Source organism: Rissa tridactyla, chromosome Z (genome assembly GCF_028500815.1).
Source record: "Rissa tridactyla isolate bRisTri1 chromosome Z, bRisTri1.patW.cur.20221130, whole genome shotgun sequence".
Taxonomy (NCBI): Eukaryota; Metazoa; Chordata; class Aves; order Charadriiformes; family Laridae; genus Rissa; species Rissa tridactyla.
The window spans coordinates 181,726-201,628 of record NC_071497.1 but is presented as its reverse complement, the minus strand read 5'-3'; the positions used below and the strand labels follow the sequence as shown (position 1 = coordinate 201,628).

Genomic DNA, 19,903 nt, shown 5'->3' with positions numbered 1-19,903 from the left:
TCCAGGGCTGACCAAGGGAGACTGCATCAGCTGCAACAAGGCTGGCAGCCACCGACGGCAGTGAGCTGCAGCGGCAGAGGCGACCGGCGAGGACTGAGCAGGCAGCCCAGCCTCTGTGAAAGCTTTCCCACAGGAAACTGCCAGCGTCTTTCCAAGACCGTTTTCTGCAGCAGGAATGGCCAAGCCTTCAGAAGTAATTCCACAGCGTAAGTAAACACGGGGCCTCAGCTAAGCATCCGCTCCTGCACAGTTACAAAGATGTAGTATCGACATATGGCTATGACCAACTGACACTTCACATTAGTTCAGAGTCATTCCTTTCTATAGGAAGCTCCAGACTGAACTTATTTTCATATATTATTAAGGAGAATCAAGAGAGCACAATATTACATTTAAATTACAGATTGCTGCTTTTATGCCTTTTCAAAATCTACTGAACTACCCTGTCTATTCAAGACATGCATGATGCTATCATGTCAAGCAATTTGGTCTCATCAGCACAAATACATTTTATTAAGCAAGTTAACAAACCAGCCTCTGTTAGGTGCTTTGCACTGCAGACCTGGAGGGTCACGGATGGGCATTCAGAGGTTGTTACCAAAAATAATTGCACAGCCACTTACCCAGCACCTGTGCAGTTGCAAAGTGAACTCATCAGGGAACGGACACAGCTGGAAAGAATGTAAATAATCTCCATGCACAAGGAGAGATGGTCCCAGAATGCCAAGGTTTCCCAGCCTGCATCCGACGCGGGAGGTGCAGGCAACGCGCCCCTTCCCATCAAGGCTGCGGCAGGAGCAAGAATCGCTGCAAGGTCAGCCAAGCCGCAGGACATCTCAAATGGTCTGCATGAAACATCTTCAGTGTCACCTCCCGCAGAGAGAGAGCCAGAAGAGCCCAGCACACCGAGGCGGTGGCTCCAGGGGACACTAAAGCACCCTGAGCCTGATGACAGACACCACGGCAAAGTCCAGCCACGCTCTGATGGTCCCAACAGCTCACAAAGCATCGACAGGGCAACACCATCCTTCGAGGCTTCATACTGGCTCAAATAGAGACCCCCTTCTTGTTGATTAGATACCACATGTCCTCTCCAAATTGGCAAAGCCTCAGCGTGAGGCAGATGGCGGCCACAGGCAGCACTGTGTGCTTGGCCTCATTTGACAAAAACGCCTGCGTGTGCGCCTACGTTTCAATGGGATTATTTAGCACCGCCAAGCGATCCAGTGACACAGAGAGCCCCATCAGCTAACACACAAGCATCACTTGTTCAGCCAACCCCTTAGATGCTGTTGGCAGGCCGCAGGGTAACATCAGCAAGTAAATCAAGTCAGACACAGCAGCACAAAAATGTAGAGTTTATTTTCAGATGTTTCAGAATACTAACACACTGACATCTTCACATGAGATCTCACTGTAGCATTTGTAAAGTTAATTTTTTACAAAAGTCCAGGCAATAAGCTCTTTGACAATGATAGCAGGCTTTGAGATGAGATACTCCCATTTCACGGCAGGGGAGAGCTAAGGGGAGAAACCGTTCTGAGATATTGCTTCATACTGGAAGACTAGGGGAGCAGCACGCCGGCCACAGGCTGCTGGGTTTGCAGTGCGCTCCTCCAGATGCACCCGATGCCAGTGAAGAAAGAAATCTAAAGCTGCTGCTTCCAAAAATGCTCCAAGCTGAATTTTTTCTTAAAGAAAGAGGACAGAAGTCCTTCCGCACAAGGTGTGATATTTCACAATGACATTGAATTTTTTATAAAAACAGATCAAAAGTATAGTTAAATATGTTTATCTGTTCATATTAGTACTTAATTACTCTAATCTCCTTACTCTCACAGATGCTTTATTCCTATGCGTCATAAGAATTCAAGGAATTCAGATGTGCTCTAGGAAACAGACAGAAAATGTAAAAAACCGTCTATTTTTAAAACAAAACACTAGAAATGCAAAGAAGATGAAACAATCTAATAAGGCAACACAAGAAAATATTAAAGTACAAAATACTGCATTTTATTGATGTTTCAGTAAGATTGTTTAGTATAGCTCAATGCTGTTAGTCCCCTGATATCAAAATTATTATCAAACAAAATGTGGCATATCCTAATGCTTTAAAAAAATGCAGCACATTTCCTTAATGCTTATAAAATCAAGAGCCAGAAACGCAACCACTAAATAAATCCTATAACAAAATCTTAGCACTTTAAAGGCATGAATCCAATCATTCACTGTGTTTCCAGGTTTCTGTTTACCTTGCATGATCAAGTGACACATTGACTGACATTTGGCATTTTTTTTTCAATGTGGAGCAATGTAATTAGAGATGAAGACACATTTCTTCATTAGTGGACTACTCTTTCACATAAAGCCAAGCACAGAAAGATGCCCATGTTTCCTTTGGTCTGACAATGGCTGTTTGGTTTCTGCGCTTCAACAATTTTGATAGCTAATCCTGCTAAATGACCTACAGGACTGTGGATTAGGATTTTGTTTTCAGTTTATCCAAATGTTAAATCCAAGGTGTTTAAGAATGCTAACTATTAGGTAGCACAAACTCCATAAAACTGCTGAACGTCATCACACAGAATTCATTTGCTATACAGAACAAAATAAACAGGGGAAGGCTTGCAAATTTTTTTTATATTAACAGAGAGCTGTTGCTCTGTGACTTAAATACCAGGAAACGCAAATCCTCTCTCTCCTGAACACAACGGACACGCTGTAGCCCTGACCCAGCTCCCAATGGCAGAGCAACATTTATCAGCAGAAGTGCTCCAAAACTGTATTTAGAAACCTAATATGCTGAACGCCAGTAGTTAGTTCATGTGCATCTTTAACAAAGGAAAAAAGAGACTGCAGAGAGTATTAGTTACAACGCTATCAAAGAGGAGGAAATTAAAACAAGATTTACATGATTCACTTGAAGAGTAATGATCACTGAATTTCTGCTATACAAAGCATACAGTGCTATTTTTTAAATTAAATTTATGCTAGATTTTTTTAATTTACGTGGAAAAGTACATCTATGACACTACTTTAAGTGGAAGGACTGGATTTGATAACTACACTTTATAGAGAGACATAAATATGGCAAATGAGGATCATTCCAGACTGGTTTGATCTGAGGAACAATCCACAGTAGTAAGTAAGTAGAAAGTAAGTGTACAGAGGAGGAAATTAAAGCCTGATGATAAGAGTGTCAGAAAAGGACAATATGCTTACACAATAGCAGGGATCAGATTGAGTATCAGCATCTGGAAACAGCAAGAGACCATCTTACACAGTAAAAAAAGCCATCACAAATTATCTCTCTCCTTCAAAATAACAAAGCAGACAAAGACAAGCTCTTTTCAGACTTCTGTGTATATAGAATTTTAACAGAGGAGATACAAACTGGTTAAAATACGGCTAAGAATAGCACGAACAAGAAACAGTACTTCACTTATCACTTAATACAAGTTTCTACAGAAAAAAATCAGTCAAACATCCAGATCTTGCTGTATTCAAAGTATATATACATCTGGTAGTCCAAAAGTTACTTGTCTTGGATTTAATTTAAGCACCTTCATTACACAGTGTCCTTTACTACAAAACAGCCAAACATACATTCATAACCCTAGAACTATTTTTATAATTAGCATATTTTAAAGCATTATGTCAGACAGGTGCATCCAAAGGCGTTTTTCTCTTTTAAAGATACGCAGTCTGCGTTAGTTACAGCAAACAACTCTTGCATTACTGTCCACACATAATGCGGCAACTTGTTTTACAGGTCATTTATTTAAATGCTGTCACTTTTACAAAATATTTTAGAAAAAAAAAAAGAGGAAATTTGCACTTCAGTTTCTCACTCTTGAAACCTTCTACTTCATGAGACAACCACGCTCTCACCCCTCTGCCCTGCAAAGGAACCGCTTCGCTTTAGAGATTGTATCCCCATCAGCCCAAGGCCTGAGCGTACGTCACAGTAACGCTTCACACAGCCGCAGCGCGACTACTGCAGACCTCCAAGTTCTTCGCTTACAGCTCGTTAAGCCTCACAACACCCCTGTGAGGTAGGTACAGTAATATCCCCAATTGACAGAACCAAGACTTTTGTGTGTGTGGCACAATCACACGCTACGTGTTCACGGACCAACGAGAGCAGCCTCTGAGCCTGCAGCCTTGAAGAAAACAGTGTTCATGTTCCTGTGGTGCTTCAAGGAGCCAGACATCTGCACCGGCGCTCTCCTTCAGGCCCAGGGTGGAGAAGGTTAAAGCAACGTGCTGGGCAGGTTGCTGCTCTGCCACCTCAGGCAGGTTGTCTTGGAGTGTTTATACAGGTGGCTGGACTGGCTGAACCGCTTGCCGCACTTGAGGCAGGCGTAAGGCTTCTCCCCCGTGTGCACACGGATGTGCTTCTTGCAGTCTGTCAAGGTCAAAAACGTCTTGCAGCAGATCTTGCATGCATACTTGCGTGCACCTTCTACAACCAAGACGTTGTGCTCAGATAAGGCCTTCTTGCATTTTGAAAGGACATCTGCAGACGCCCTCGTCAGCTGCGGTGGACCAGGTTGTGACGGATGCCCGTTTTCAAAAGAAGTGGTCCCATTCATGATCAGCTGGGAACCGGATGAGTTGTCTTGCAGCTGCGAGCTCCTGACAGAGGTCACCACAGGCATTTTGGGGGCTATGCGGCGGTAGCCAGGAAAGCTGCTAGCTCCACCTCTTACTGAGCCCATCATTGCCCTTGACAGGGAATGCAAGCCCAAGCCTGACCGTGGGAAATCAATGCTGAACTGCTCCGCTGCCCGGTAACCAGAAGTCTGCACGCAGGGAAGACCCATCACGTCCTGCATTGGTCTAACGAAATGAGAGTCTGCGGGCTCGGTAAATGGATTCTCGACATGAGAGACGGTGGCGGATGAATGGCCACCAGCAGGCCCTGACTCTGGACTCATCAGATAAGAAGCATCACTGTCCATTCTGCAGTCACTGGTGGTATTTGGAATGTTGTCATCACTGTTTTGACTAGCACCGAAGCCACCACCTCTGCTTTTATTTAGAAAATTTGAAATACTGAAAGTAGACTTGTGTTCCAGGTTATTTGACACCTCCATAATATGGATGTCTCCCACCCTATCGGTACTGGACTGTGGGTCAGAAAAGCTACGATCACTGCTCTCAGGACTCAGTTCTATCTTCTCTGCGCTGACTACTCCTCCTTCCACTTCAACAGACTCACTGCCCTCTGCTTGGGAAGTGACATCGCTCACCTCATCTTGAGGCTCTGGGGAACTCAAGGGCTCAGACTTTACCACCACCCTCATGTGCTCTTTTTCATTCAGACTGACCTCTGGATTCTCACATGGGAAGTTGTTCTTCTCAGAGGCAGCCTCCTGGTCAAAGCTCGTTTCCACCTGTGTTGCCTGGGATGCCATGGACATCTGCGAAATGTTTCCTCCGCTGTTGTCAGACTGGCTGGGCACTTGAGCATCTTCCTGAGCACTGAAAGACTGGTCAAACATAATAGTGTTATCCTCCTGGTTATCAGCAACCACATCAGCCTTAGAGTTGTCCACAATCTTCAGTGAATCTGGTGAGAAGAAATCTTCCCGTGAATGAACTACTGACTGCCCGCTCTCTGCAGTCACATCGGAAACAGACTCATCCATGGCAGGCCTTATGCGCTGTCTGGCCCTATCTTCAGAAGACTGTTTACGTTTGTGGAGACGACGGATGGGAAAAGTAGTGCGTTGCTCGATGTTACTTCTCATCGAGGAGCTCATAGTATTTGGTTGTTCCTCTGTGCTTGGAGTGGAATTTAAGGCAGAGCTCACGATGCTCAGTCCAAGCTGCTGGAGCATGAAAGACCTCTGCATGCGTGCATTTTGCTCTTGAACTCTATCACTCGGTGGAGACATCGGCAGTGTCCTGGTAGTAAGGTAGTGTTTGCATGCTTTAACAACAGAGTTCAAATGTAAGTGAGAAGCAGCCAGCAAGACATCCATAACGTTGCTCTCCCCAAGCATTAGTGTGGAAGTATACATCATGTCTATCAGAGCAGCAAAAGCTTCTGCTGTCACCACTTCGCTGTCCAGCTGAATCATATTCATAGTCTGATCTCCTTCTGCGACAGTAAACAAAGCTCGGAAATGTGTGCTACATGCTGCCAAAACAGAGCGATGGGCTTTGAAATGCCTGTTCCCCACCACAATGACACAGTCGCAAAGCTGGCCATGAAGCCTCTGGTAGTTGAGCTGCTGAAAGATTTGCTCAAAGTGTCCTGGAAAATCCATGATCCTATAAAACAAAACATAAGAAACGATAATATTAAAAATGGCCAAAGTCGTATTCAGACCACAGTGAGCCTGGGTTTAAAAGTGAAAGATGACAGCTGAAAGCCCGATGAACAATAACTGATCTTAATTTACCACTGCCCCACTGGCACTGTACCAAAACTGGCAATTCTGCGGAGGAGGACAAGGAAGAAAATGCAGGTTCTGCCACGGAGCTGACCTAGTGTAACAGCTGCCTCAGCATCCCAAGTGTCACAGGCAGCTCTGCTGCCAACTGAGTAACGCAGGTCATTTCACTGCCATTGGCTCCTGTCCAAACTAAAACACACTCTTCAGTAAAACATTTAATCCTGTTTTTTAAAAAAATCTAATTGTGAATGATCTACTCCAACCTTTGATAAATTGCTCACATTATTAGATAACCTCCCACTGAAAAGTCTGAACTTTAATTCTCATCTTATTTAATCCAGCTTCACCTTCTGTAAATGACTTTCTGCAGTTTCTCACCTACTGTGCAGAACTGCCATTCAAGCATCTGCTTTCAACGCAGAAAAGAGAGTTAATGGAAAAGAAGGGAGACGCTTCTGCACTGGAGCAAGCGGTCAGTTCTTATGTCAAACTGCCACCTTTAGCTATCCGAAGTGCAATACAATTTTCTTATTCACTATAGTTCAGCAGCTGGCATGCACTGAAAGTCCTCTCTTTTTCCCACAACACAAATAAAACGACAGTAAGACTGAAATGCCTGTCAACGTTACGAGCTGTCTCCACACTTGCTATTCCTTATGAGCCTTCTTGGTCCATAAGGAAGTTATGCGAAGCTTTTGACAAAATGATGCACTACGCAACAAGACAACTAGACAAACTCAGGGGTGTTTTCTTCTTAAATTTCCATCAACAGAACATAAGTCAAATCTTATTAGACTCGCTTTAAGACTGAATAGGTGACTTTTGCGACATCTCTACTTTTTTCTCATGACAAATCAATGCAGCATAAGATTTGGGGAACAGAAAGGTTTCATTTATAGGGCACACACTCACACATATTTGTGTTCACGTTTATTTTTCAATAGCAATACTGTAGTATCACGTGACACAAGACTGTAAAGCAGCTGAAAAAAAAGTTCACAGAGAATTATACTTTTGAAGAGGGATCAAGTGTGACTCTGCCAATTTAAAATTCTGTCCTCAAATGCACACGTCATGAACAAACTATATGCTGCATTTTCATATGTGCACATGTAGTGGTTTGTCCTCAGACGGCAACAAAGAACCACGTGTCGCTCTCTTGAGTCTTCCCAATACAGGAAAGAATTGGAAGAAAAAGGCAAAACATGAGTTGAGACAAAAGCAGTTTAACAGAACAGCAAAGGGAAAAAGAGAGGAGTATAGCAGACAGGACACCTGACGCTCTGGTCCAAGCCCTGACTTCCAGCCCCCTCCCCCAGCGGTGCAGAGTGGGCATGGCTCCCATGGGATGGAATACCTGTGTCCCTGCCAGAGCCCGGGGAGAATTAACCCTATGCCTGCCGGAACCAGGACAGCACGGTCACAAGCTGTATGAGTAAATTACATGCAAAGCTTCTCATAGTCACGTTGACCAGCAAATAAAAGTTTGCTCAGAAATAATGTTTGTATTTCAAACTCTTTACAGGTGTTGCACTTTATGAAGCGACTTTGCTCAGAAGTTATGCTCAGGCCAAGTACATGCACTCATTCAGAGGAAAACAGATACAGCTGTTGGTGTAGAATGTTAATTACTTTTCAGTTTCATTCACCTGGATGGACAGAGATTAACTATTTCCTTGGAAGGATCATCAGAAAAAGCAAAACCTCAGATATGCAAAGAGCGGCTCCCAAGATCACAGGCATGGAGCAACAGCAGCATACATCCACAAAAGCTCACTCAGCCCACAGAGCTCGAAGCCCTGAGCTCTCAGTTCCTGCAAGGCAAACAGCGGCACAGGAGGCAGGGCAGACTAGCCACTAGCCCCTCCAAGACACGTACTGCTGAAAGACCGTGCTGGTACAGGTCAAAAAGCCAAGCCATACACAGAAGATCACTGATGGACTTACACACTTATGCACACATAAGCGGGCAGCTGTAGAAGTAGAAAGACACATGGGCTTCCGGCAGAAACTCAGCTCAAACTAGGAAAGTACTTCTGCAAACTTCCCCCACCTTGGATTATCACCATTAACGTGTCACGGGAAAGCAGGATTCTTGATCCTCTTTTATAAAAAATACACTTCTGTTGAACTAGTTCAGGAGTTATTCTGCAAGCAACATGAGATTAGCTTTCTCATTAGGAAACGATGTTAACGTGTGCTCTGTGTGCCCTCACTCCCTGCACAACCACCCACTTGCTCCCACTCCTCACCCTGCCAGAACAAATGTCCCAGAGGAAGCTCCCGCTGGGGCTGATGGAGGTTTCCCAGTCACACCACCCGATGGCAGAGCAGAAGCACAAGCTGAACACATGACAGGCTCTCCATCCAGCAAGCATTCAAAACTGGGCCCCCGTTTTCTTTTAGGCCCACAGCTACAAACTGTGTTGGACTTAAAATACTCCTCTCCTCAGCCAAAACTTGCCAGTGTCTCCAATAGCTATGGAAGGAATGGGCAGAGTAATTGTGCTCTGTAACACTTCTTGTCATTAAATAAAGTTTTGCTTTGTCAGGGGCAGGAGACTACAGACAGCTATGGGGTAAGAAGGCCTTAGATGCAGATACTCTCCATTTTTAGCTTGTCTTGAGGCTACTATGGACACTACTGTGTGATCAACAGCTACCATTTTCTGATTTGGAGGTTTTTGAAATGCCTTAGGAAGAAAGAGCCTGGACAAACAGGACAAAGGGACCTGCTCAAGGTTGCAGCTTTTGCTGCACTTGGACTAACATCAGGCTACATAAAATAATAAGCAAAAAGATCTGAATTCATGCCAGAAGAGGTAGCAAACTAACATAAAAGCACAAAGACTAAAACCATTAGGTCACAAAAACACCCACGGAACAGCCGCTGCCAGGTTGGAGCTAATGCAAGAGCAGCTGCTGTCCCCAGTTGAGCGGCAGCTGGCACCCAGGCACCGTGTCCTCCTCCAAGGCACACGATGGACACTTCACAGGTCTTTGCTGGAGAAAGATTTCACCACCTAGCCCACTGGGCAAAGAATCTCTCCAAAGGATACAGTTTTACCTAAACACTGAAAAGCCGAAACTTCTGCTGGTAAAAATCTGTTACCTCCAACTGCAATTGGTTCCTGTGTATTTTAAAAAGAAAAAAAAAAAAAAAGCTTCCAGCAATGGTGAGAGTCCAGGCTTACCGGCAACATCAAAAAATCCCCTAATTTGGCAGCACTACGATGCCTGAATGCCTGAAATAAGCACCATAATGAGATTTAATTAAGTACCATGTCACAGTCCACCCTACCGCTATAAATGAAGTTATGTAATAAACCAGAAGAATTTGAGTTTGCTGCTTTTTTTTTTTAATAAGAAATAGGAATACGGATAATAGGTGATTTTATTTCTCTTCACTAACAATGCATATTTAACAGTAAAAATAAGACAACATTTTCAAACAGAAAAAAACATTAAACAAACACTAGACAAACTTCGGAATTGCACAGTTTTTATTTCTACACATTTTCTCCGAGAGAAGCATAACACAAAGGAAGGTGAGGAAATGCCTTCTGGGCGCTGTAGGAGGAGGGAGGAACAGGATGGACCCTGAAACTCACTGACCTCAGGCAGCCAGACAAAAGGAAGAGGGGGAGCTTGTGGTAAGAGCCACAGGTCCCAGCAGGAACGTGGCAGAGGCCTGGGCTGCTTTATGAGCAATGCTGTTGCTTTGCTGTCTGCCTTTGCTGCTCGGGCAGCCCTGGTTAAACTCATGGCCGCCCTTGTTCCTGCGAGCACCATGCAGGGATGGCCTCCACTGCAAGGAAAGCTCCCCTCCAGCCAGGCATCTCTGGGAAGTTGAGATGGGGCTGCCAAACAATTCTTCATTTATCTTCTTTTGCTCGCCTCTGAGATGGGTGAGCTGTTATGTCACAGATAATTCTCCGTTCTGGGCTTCACAGGCCTAAACCACAGATCTAGGGGGAATTTGGAGAGGGGGCCGGCGAGGGGCAGGGGGAGCAACAGTGCTCTGGCAAGAGCAGCAAAGAAATTCCTGCTCCATCTGGAGTCCCATCACTATAGCATCCGTGTGCTCTTGGGGGGCCTGGATGTTGGTCGACTTTCTTCTCACTTCACTCCACTCCGCAGTCAGGAGTGACAGGTCCAGGGAACCATTTGATAGTTGTACAGCTATATGCACGGCTGAGCCGCACAGTGTACAATGAGACAGCCCACCAGCAGACACCCCGGAAAACACCAGGCACCCACCACACCAGGAGAGGCAAGGGATCTCCTTTCCCTAAGGACCAGAACTGGAGGACACCACAGAATTACCTACAGTGACTCCAAAATGCAGCAGTGCCGAACCACTATCACCACCACCTACAATGGCAGCCAAGACAGGCGCACTTTCCTGTGCCCCATCTGCAACCATGAACAAAATCGTTCCACTTGTACCTTCACCGCAGAAAGCACAGGGCCCAGCAGAGACTGCTCCAGCTTCAAGGATCGTCAGAAGCAAGCTGTTTACAAGTACCCAAGCATTTCCCAGTCTGTGCTCTACTTTAGGTCATTTTAGGAAACGCACTGTAGAAGATATAAAATACTTGAGAGCTCAGGCATTGCCCTTATCAACCCAACACCAGGAGCTGGTATGCTCCAGAAGGCTATGTAATAAAGCATTCGAACCAATGCCCAGAGAAGACCGGAGGTGGAAAACACCAAACATGAAGACAGGATTTCACATCAGTAAAAAGACTGAACTGGACTCCAGCAAGGAAGATGGCTAACAGGGATGGTCCAAGGTATTTCTGCCCAGGCAGCAATATGTATTTCAACCAGAGAAAACAGGCAAGAGTTGTTGTTTTGACCAATGATTTGGGATTTCAGAATTCAGAGAGAGTCCTTGCTTACAGTCACCAAAAGTAGTCGTATCTGTCATGCACCTGAAACAAGACAAACCCCAGTTTTTCTTCAAATAACAGTAATTTGGCTTGCTACTTAACTTTTACTACACCATAAAAGCTAAATACCTTGAACCAGAATCAACAAACACAGACCTCACAGTGAAGCTGAGATCTTGTACAAGATGAACTGAAAATTATAAAACTAGATTTGAATCATATATACTGCCTCCTATCCACATACCACCTTCATCAAGAGATCAGCTACTTCAGGTTACTAAATACATGCAACACATCTAAGTCATTACCAAAATATATGAGTGGCGCATTTCTGGATACGCACACTCTGTCTGTCTTCCCCTCCTGCTCCAGTGATACCTCACCTTTCAGCGACAGCTGGCCATAAGGCACCTCTGAACTGCCCATGGAATGCACACCCCCATCCTTCCCCTATCAAACGACCCGACACCTCCAGCACAGGACGGGTGGCATCCCATCACACGGTGTGCGAATGCCTGTGCGGATGAAGGACAATCCCAACCAAGTAGTGAGTGGTTTCAGTAGCCAGTCTCTGCAGCCTTCACGAGGCTCACAGCCAGCCCCAGTTCACAACCTGGGGACCCATGGAATGTTAGATGAAATCTTTGTTGAATCAGATCCAGTCAGTGGGACTCAGGGGAAGCATCAGTGGCACGAACAGCAGACATCAAGTCCAGCACCTTTTGGAGAGCAGCAGGAAAGGGAACAGCTTACTTTTATAATCAAACAAGTTGCCACAAGAGAACAGAAACTATACCAAATTGTTTAGCTACAAGGAGTTTTACTATAAATACAAACAGTCAGAGCTAGGAAAATTCTAAGGGCAAGCAATGAAAAAACATCCATGAAATCCTGACTGGAAAACAACTGTTCTGCCTGTCCCTGAACTAAGGCCTATGAAATCAAACTAGCAGATCAGAACCAAAGAAATACTCCTTCACGTAACGTAGTAAAGCTATGAACTCCTTGCCACGGGCAAGTACACATGAATTCAAAAGCCATTACAGAGATTTGTTGAAGAAAAATCATTTGAGAGCTGTTAAATATTCAGATGCCACCTCCGTCTGGGGAAGGCACTAAACCACAAGTCACTGGAGGCGTAGTTTTATATACACTTACCTCTCTGGCTTTCAATTTTACAGATTGCTTTGCTATTTTCAGAAGAGTTTTTTAGGAGAGAACTGTGGATTTTTTTTCATGTAAGATTGATTTGGTAAAAATGAATAAGGAAGCGGTTTCTTCGTAGCATTTCGATTATACGCTTAAAAAGATAATTAACCTTTGAATAAAAAGTGCACTCAGTAAATATTTAACTTGCCTCTTCACTGCTATAAGAAAGCATACCACAGCAGATCCAACAGCCCAAGAGAGGTGAGGCTGCTGCTGCTAAACGTCCCCAGGTCCCAGCAGGAGAGCCAGGGGAAGATGCATTCCCAGGGGCGCAAATGCACAGAGTACACGTAAATGCTACAAGGGACACTCAGCACTCACACAAACACGGGCAAGGCCAGAGGGCCCGTCCCGCTCCCCTCTCTGGCTGGGCAGGATGGAAGTCCACCTGCCAGAACATACATACAGGTGCAAGGTGGAGACCTCCAGCAGCTGGCCCTCCCAGTAGCTGCTCCCTGAGTCCCAGTCTCCAGGCACATAGTCCCCGACGCCACAGCCTGGCTCCTGCACAGACTGTCACAGGCACACAGAGCCAACCAGGACGTCCCTGCTCCCACAGCTGACCCTGCCATGTCCTTGTCCCTATAGACACAGGCGCTCTCACACCCAGAGCTACCCGTAGGGACCCACAGACCTGTTTGTCTCTAGGGCACTTCACTGGCTGATCCAGGTTGATGTTCGCTGGCCATCAGACGCTCGCACACCTGCTCTTGCTCCAGTCAATGCCTCTAGGACACGGGGACCCTCTGCCTCGTGGCAGCACTCACACCAACACAGAGCCAGGAAGGAGTTTAATAAAGGGCAGGACAGACAGTGCTTACCAGATGCAGGGCATGGCCAGGCAAGAGCACTGACCAGCCAACTGCCTACACGTGACCAGCCCTTCTCATCCCCTTACCCCACTGTACTTCCACGCTTGTTCCTCCCCACATCCCCTAAACTCTTCCTTTGCCTCACTTTTGGTTCCTCCCCTAAACAACCCATAATAAGTTCCGTGGGATCCCAAACTGATCTTCCCCGCAGCCCACATGTCCTAGAGGTGGGCAGCAACCCCCTTAGTCTGACAGAGCTGCTCTGTGACTCAACATGATGGGTCATGACAGGACACTAGGCAGAGGCTCTGCTGGGACTGCCCTGGCAGGGGCCTGGACAGGGTGCTGCTTCCTCGGAGTCCTTAATTTGGGTTCCTGCCTGCACCTCTGTGCTCCTCTGGGCCTGTGGAGATATGCCTGTGATGGGCTGGCTCCAGGGATGGGCTTGGGAGCAGCCCCTCAAGGTACTGCTTGAGATCTACCTCCTGACATTGCCTCTCCAAGCGCCCTTGGGGCTGTGCAGAGGAGCTTGATCATGTAACCGTTCATGGTGGCACATAGTAAAATATTCCTTATATATGTGGAGGAAGATAAGGCTTACATTTCTTACACTATGCCTTCCGTGTTAAGAAAGCATCAGGATTAAAAATACCTAACTGGGAAGACAATGTGCAAGTGTTTTGAAATTCTAGGAAAAAATACCTAAAATTTACAATTACACAGCCTGTTTATTAACTTCCCATTACCTATTAACCTCAGAATCTCCCTGTCAACTCCAATCAAGTTTAACAAAGAGGAGGTAAGATACTGGACTCCAACATTTTTTCTTTAAGTTAGTGTCTGGTTACAGAAGAAGCCAAATTTATACGGACTACTTCTCACACAGTCATAATTAATTCCCTTTTTCTCTTAAACAACACAAAACTCCCCAAACCAAAACCAGCCAGCCATCCAGTTTGCACACAGAGCTATGAATGAGGCACTCGTGCTGCCATCTGTACAGCCAGGCAGGTAGCAGGAGAAGGGATACTAGAGATTTTTCCATAGGGGTTCAGGCTTTGTTTGTGCATATTTCTACTACTTGTAGTGGTATAATTTCTTCACATGGTTTCCTTCTATTTCTTCAACGAATAGTATTGATAATAATATGTAGACTTACAGCCCCTTTTTCCATCAAATCCCTCTGCTCTAGCACTTAAGCTGCAGCAAGATGGGACAAGGCAAGCATTTAAATACATTTACACTGAAACTACTGCAGAATCAAAACCTTTTCTCTCACTTCTTTAAAAAAAATTAAAGCCAGCCCCCTATAGTGTGAAAAAATAACAACTCTGAATAATGATCTTTTTAAAATTGTGTTACTAAGTCCAATAGTAAAGGACACAGTTTAGTTTACACTGCAATCCTGAGCCACTGTCAAGAACTCAAACATACATAATCAAACAAATAGAAAAAATCAAATGCAACCCCAAGTTCCCCACAAAGAAGCCTTTAAAAAGTATGCAAAGTAATTGATTGTGTGTTATTAAAACCAACAACAAAAGCTGCCTCAACTACACTGTTCTGTAGAACGACACCAGAAATCTCACATACAAATATACTACTGAATACTTTTTGACTAGGTACTTGTTTTTTCCGTATCAGATAAAAGAAGGGCAATTTATTACTTGCACCTCAAACCCCTTTCCCAACAATCTGTATTTAAATGCATTTGATAGTTTAGGTACCAGGCCTGAAGGAATCCCTGGCATATAGACAAAACTTGAGAGTGTGCCAATATAATAACTGTTTGCCTCTTAGCTTAAATTACATTTTACAAAACACTACAATACACTTGCACTGTGCTTTATCACTGTGCTTTACATAATGCATCTCATAAAAAGCTCCCCTGAAGCCTGAAACACAAACAAATCTAGACAGGACTCTGTGACACAAGTGTTATTTTAGAAAACACTTTCTGCTATCAGTTATGTGGTTTTTTTAACAAGTTAGCAGGACAGTGGGAAGGTAGAGACAGGAAGAAATGGAAGTCTTCACTTTCTTTGACATCTTCAGCACGTTCGGTCACTTTGAAATACGGATGGTGTGCATTCTCTCCTCTGAGAGTGCTTTCAAACTCAACATATGGAGGAATTTTAGTTAACAGTAGTTAAAATGATTTCTGGACTTGCCCTGTACAACTAAAGCAGTCTCCAGTGTTACATCACTTTTGTGTATGCAACAATACGGTGAATGCCAGCCACAAACAGCATTTTTTGAGTGTGTCTGACAAGCACCTGCAACTAGTGACTTCCATGACAGCTGAGCTTACAGCATCTCATTTGATGTTTCCTTAGCCAGGTTTTATATACAGTTCCACTCACACAGTTTATCTCCCTATTGTCAGGGAGGATGAGTTACAACTTGTCTAAGAATCAGAAAGGATAAACTGCATTACAAATGCAGCTGCTGGTTGCATCAGCCCTCCATAGAAGAGTGAGAGATTAGCATATGGCTTAGTATTTTCTCATCATCTGAAAGGTACTGCAAATAGACAGTCCAGCCCATGGAAACACTATTAACAAACAGTAACAACATAGCTTGCCAGTTGCAAAGAGCAACAGGACAGGAGCAACAAAAAGCTTCCTAAAAAAAGGGCTAGATTTTTCTTAGACATTCTTAGTCATCTGAAGAAATGGACACTACCTGTGCCATGGCCATCCTCCCTCTTCCTAACATTTCCACTCACCTCCTCCCAGCCCTGTGATGCTTCTCTCAGTCTCCAGATCCTGCAGCACAGTGTGACTTCAGAGGAAGACACACAGGAGGAGACTGAAACGTGACACTCCTGCATTTTGATGTGCCATCTCAGCTTGCCACCAGGCGGGGCGTTTCTTTGTTGTAATTCTACTATTTAACACACCTGTACTGTGTATGTTCTGAACAGACCGAACACTGTTTCCTTGTAATTCCCGGCTCACCCCTTCATCATTTGGGCTTCAAAGTCAAGATCATAGCTTTCATAGGCTGCAGTCTCTCTCAAAAGAGTTGATGTGTGCTTTACCAGTCAACTTACAAAAGCACGGTGTTTTCTAAGAATCAATAAGAAACAGAAAAAGATCATGCATTCTATTCTTGATCTTAGGAAGCTAAAAAACTGTATCTAGATATGAGAAAACAGCTGTAACCAAGAGGACTATGGGTTTTTAGTCATTGCACAGTGAAACACCTCAAGAAAGCTGTTTGGGCAATATCACTATTTGATTTATTTACAAAGGGAAAAGCAGAGAATGGTGCTACACAGAACTGGCAGTAACGCCATTTAAAGGCATGGGAAGACAAACTGCCATCAACAAGGATTGATCTGAATTGACAGTTATGTTACCAGTTCAGAAAACCTCTCTTGAGGTTCATGGTACCTTGGCAGTCTCTGTCACTGGCATCATACTCTCACAAGAACAGCCAGCGCTGCAAAGGAAACTCAGTTGTCAGCCTCTCTTGCCTACCATCACCCCAGTTCAGGAATCAAACCATAAATACCAACAGAACCAAAAGTGGTCTGTGGCCAAGGATCCCACAGGAAAGGGCAGCCACAGACAGCTCGGCACCAGCATATCATCTTCTTGCTCAGCATGGCAAGCATTTCTAAATCTAGCTCTTCAACTTCACTATTTACCAGAGATTCAAGAATTTTTAAAAACCCCATCCAACAACCTTCCTTGGTGATTCCTTTGCCTAAGCTTTTAACCCAAATGGAACTAGGGTTAACTGCATAATGAATAAATCTACTTTTGCCAGGAAATGGTTTAGATTGAAGAAACAAATATTAGTTTGCCACCACCACAATGGATTCATTAGTATTAAACATCTTCCGCCTAAGCAAATAACTCTATTCACATAACTGATTCAACAGATGACCACTGTACTTCAAAGGAGAACTACTGAATTATCTGCTTCTGACCTTCCCAAACTTGTTTCAAAAACTCATCTTCTAACATTATCATTTTACCCTCAGAAGGGAAAAAAATCTACCCGGACACATTGCACACTTCTGCCAAAACCTGGAATTGTGGAGGGTTGACTAGAAACCCGCCCAGCCGCTCTCTCACTCCCCATCCTGAGCAAGATGGGGAAGAAAGTCAGATTAAAAGCCTGTGGGTTGAGGAAATAAGGATAGGGAGATCATTCACCAATTACCATCCAAAACACTCAACTTGGAGAAGATTAATTGAATTTATTGTCAATAAATAACAGAGTAGGACAGAAAGAAAGAAAAACAAAACTAAAAACACCTTCCCCCTCCTTCTTCCTAGGCTCAAATTCGCTCCCAAATATTCTACCTCCTCTCCAGAGGAGCACAGGGAGATGGGCAATGGGGGTTGTGGTACAGTTCATCACACCGCTCCTTCTTGCTCACACTCATCTCCTGCTCCAGTGTGGGGTCCCTCCCATAGGAGACAATCCCTCACAAACCTCTCCAGCATGGGTCCTTTCCATGGGGTGCAGTCCTCTGGGAACAGACTGCTCCAGCGTGGGTCCCCCATGGGCCCACAGGTCCTGCCAGAAGCCCTGCTCCAGCACAGGCTCTCCACAGGCTACAGCTTCCTCCAGGGTACATCCACCTTCTCTATCATGGACCTCCTTGGTCTTCAGCTGGACAGCCTGCCTCACCATGCTCCTTTCTACAGGGGAATCTCTGCTCCGGTGTCTGGAGCACCTCCTCCCCCTCCATCTTCACTGACTTTGGTGTCTGCAGGGCTGTTTCTCTCACATTTTCTCACTCGTCTCTCCCAGCTGCTGTTGCGCAGTACTTTCTACCCTTCCTTAAATATGTTATCACAGAGGCACCACCACTGCTGCTGACCGGCTCAGCTTTGGCCAGCAGCAGGTCCGTCTTGGAGCCAGCTGGAGTGGGCTCCGTCCAACATGGGTCAGCTTCTGCTGTCTTCTCACAGAAGCCACTCCTGCAGCCACCCTGCTACAAAAACCATGCCACAGAACCCAACACAGGCATGTACTAATGAAGAATTAAAAAGAACACGTTGTCCTAATCACGGTTTAAAAGTCACGCTAGAGGGTAACAATTTACATGACTTGAGTGTATTATGATGAATTAACTGAACTCCTTCCGGGCAGTTTTTGAAAGGCGGGGGAAGAAATTAAGCAGCTTTTCTCAGTTTGAAATTTAACTTCCTTGTCTGTTTCACACGGACACCACTCCAGGTCTACCTTTTGTTTATAACAGATGGGTTTAAAGCAGAGCACAACATAGTTACCAGCTTAACCACTGCAGCATTTGCCTTCGCTAGCACGACCATAAGAAAACTGGCAGCTAGTGAGGTCACTACCACAGAGATAACAAACACATTCCAGAGAAGCAACTGGTGTGGATGCAACTTGTGTTGCAAACAGTGCATGGGACACCTCTCCACCTGTATGCTGTCCTCCAAAGACGAACTGTGATTCAATAATTACAGCCAGTACAAAAAAGTAAAGCCTAATTTGTGTCATCCAAAGATATGCTTCTTTGAAAATTTCAAAGCATTAAGTTAGCTGACAGCTAAGAAAGGCTGTTGTTCCTGTGCTCATTCCTGAGTACGCTGAAGGCACTGTTCTGAAGAGTGGAGTCGTACTTTTTTTTTTCTTTTTACATCACCTGTAATATCAGAGTTCTATGTCCCTCTCAAGCCTCAGGACAGCACCTACATCTTATCCTTACATCGTCAGCAGTTAAAAACACATATGTACCTTAAGCAAAGGTCATGCACACACAACAGAAGGGCTCTTTGGAGATGCCTTGCCGAGCGCGGAGCTTCAGGTCCGGCCCGAGCGACAGCTCTGTTACCCCGGGGCCCGGCAGGGCCGCCCGGCCGCCGCCAGGGCTCTCTGCCCGCCGCTGTGACCCGCCGCCACCAGCCGGCGGACACCCCGAGCCGGCGGGTACCGAGCTGGGACTCCGGGGGGAGCGAGGCCCCGCAGGGAAACCCTGTTCTGCTACGGGCTCTTCACCAGCACGGCGGCCTCAGCGGTACCTCCGCCCCGCAGCACCACCGGCGGCGGGCCGAGCTGCCGCCGCCTCCCGCCCGGCCCGGGCCTGCCCGCAGCTCGCCGCCCCCTCGGGTGTTCCGGGGGTCCCGGCTGTGTCCCAGCAGGGGCCGGGGAGGGGCGGCACCGGGGACGGGCGCGCTCTCCATCCCACCCCGCCCACGTCACCCGCCGTCCCCCGCGCGCCGCCGCGCGCCCCCCCCCTCCCCGCCCCGGCCTTGTCTGGCGCCGGCACCGCCCGCCGGGCCGGGCCCGCCCCGCCCCCGCCCGCTCACCTGCGGCCCCCGCCCCCCGCTGCCGCTGCTCTCCGGGCGGGCAGCGCCGCGGCGGCGCCCCGGGCGGCGGCAGGGCGGGCTCGGCCGTCCGCCTCCTCCGCCTCGGCCCTGCGGCCCCGCGCCGCCGCTCCGCCCCCGCCCTGCGCTGCGGCGGCCGCGCCGGCGGCCGGAAGTGACGCCATCGCGCAGCAGCCCCGCTCAACGCGCGTGGGCTGCCGCCTAGCCTCCAACCAATCAGCGGTCTCATTACTCTTAAGCTAAGGTGCCGCCCGGAGACTCGG

The 19,903-nt window shown here is 46.2% G+C and overlaps 1 protein-coding gene across 2 annotated transcripts; it reads right to left on the bottom strand.

The window, feature by feature from the left end:
• Positions 1 to 1,343: 1,343 nt before the first annotated feature.
• ZBTB5 (zinc finger and BTB domain containing 5) lies at positions 1,344 to 19,742 on the bottom strand. 2 transcript variants are annotated; one of them, XM_054184741.1, is made up of 2 exons: positions 19,623 to 19,742; positions 1,344 to 6,282 (listed from the first exon to the last, which is right to left on the bottom strand). In XM_054184741.1, the coding sequence occupies exon 2, from the start codon at positions 6,276 to 6,278 to the stop codon at positions 4,254 to 4,256; it is 2,025 nt and encodes a 674-aa protein (XP_054040716.1). In that variant the 5' UTR covers positions 6,279 to 6,282; positions 19,623 to 19,742; the 3' UTR covers positions 1,344 to 4,253. The 2 variants fall into 2 exon arrangements, with proteins under 2 accessions (XP_054040716.1, XP_054040717.1); XM_054184742.1 differs by lacking the exon at positions 19,623 to 19,742 and adding an exon at positions 19,051 to 19,316.
• Between the last annotated feature and the right edge of the window lie 161 nt (positions 19,743 to 19,903).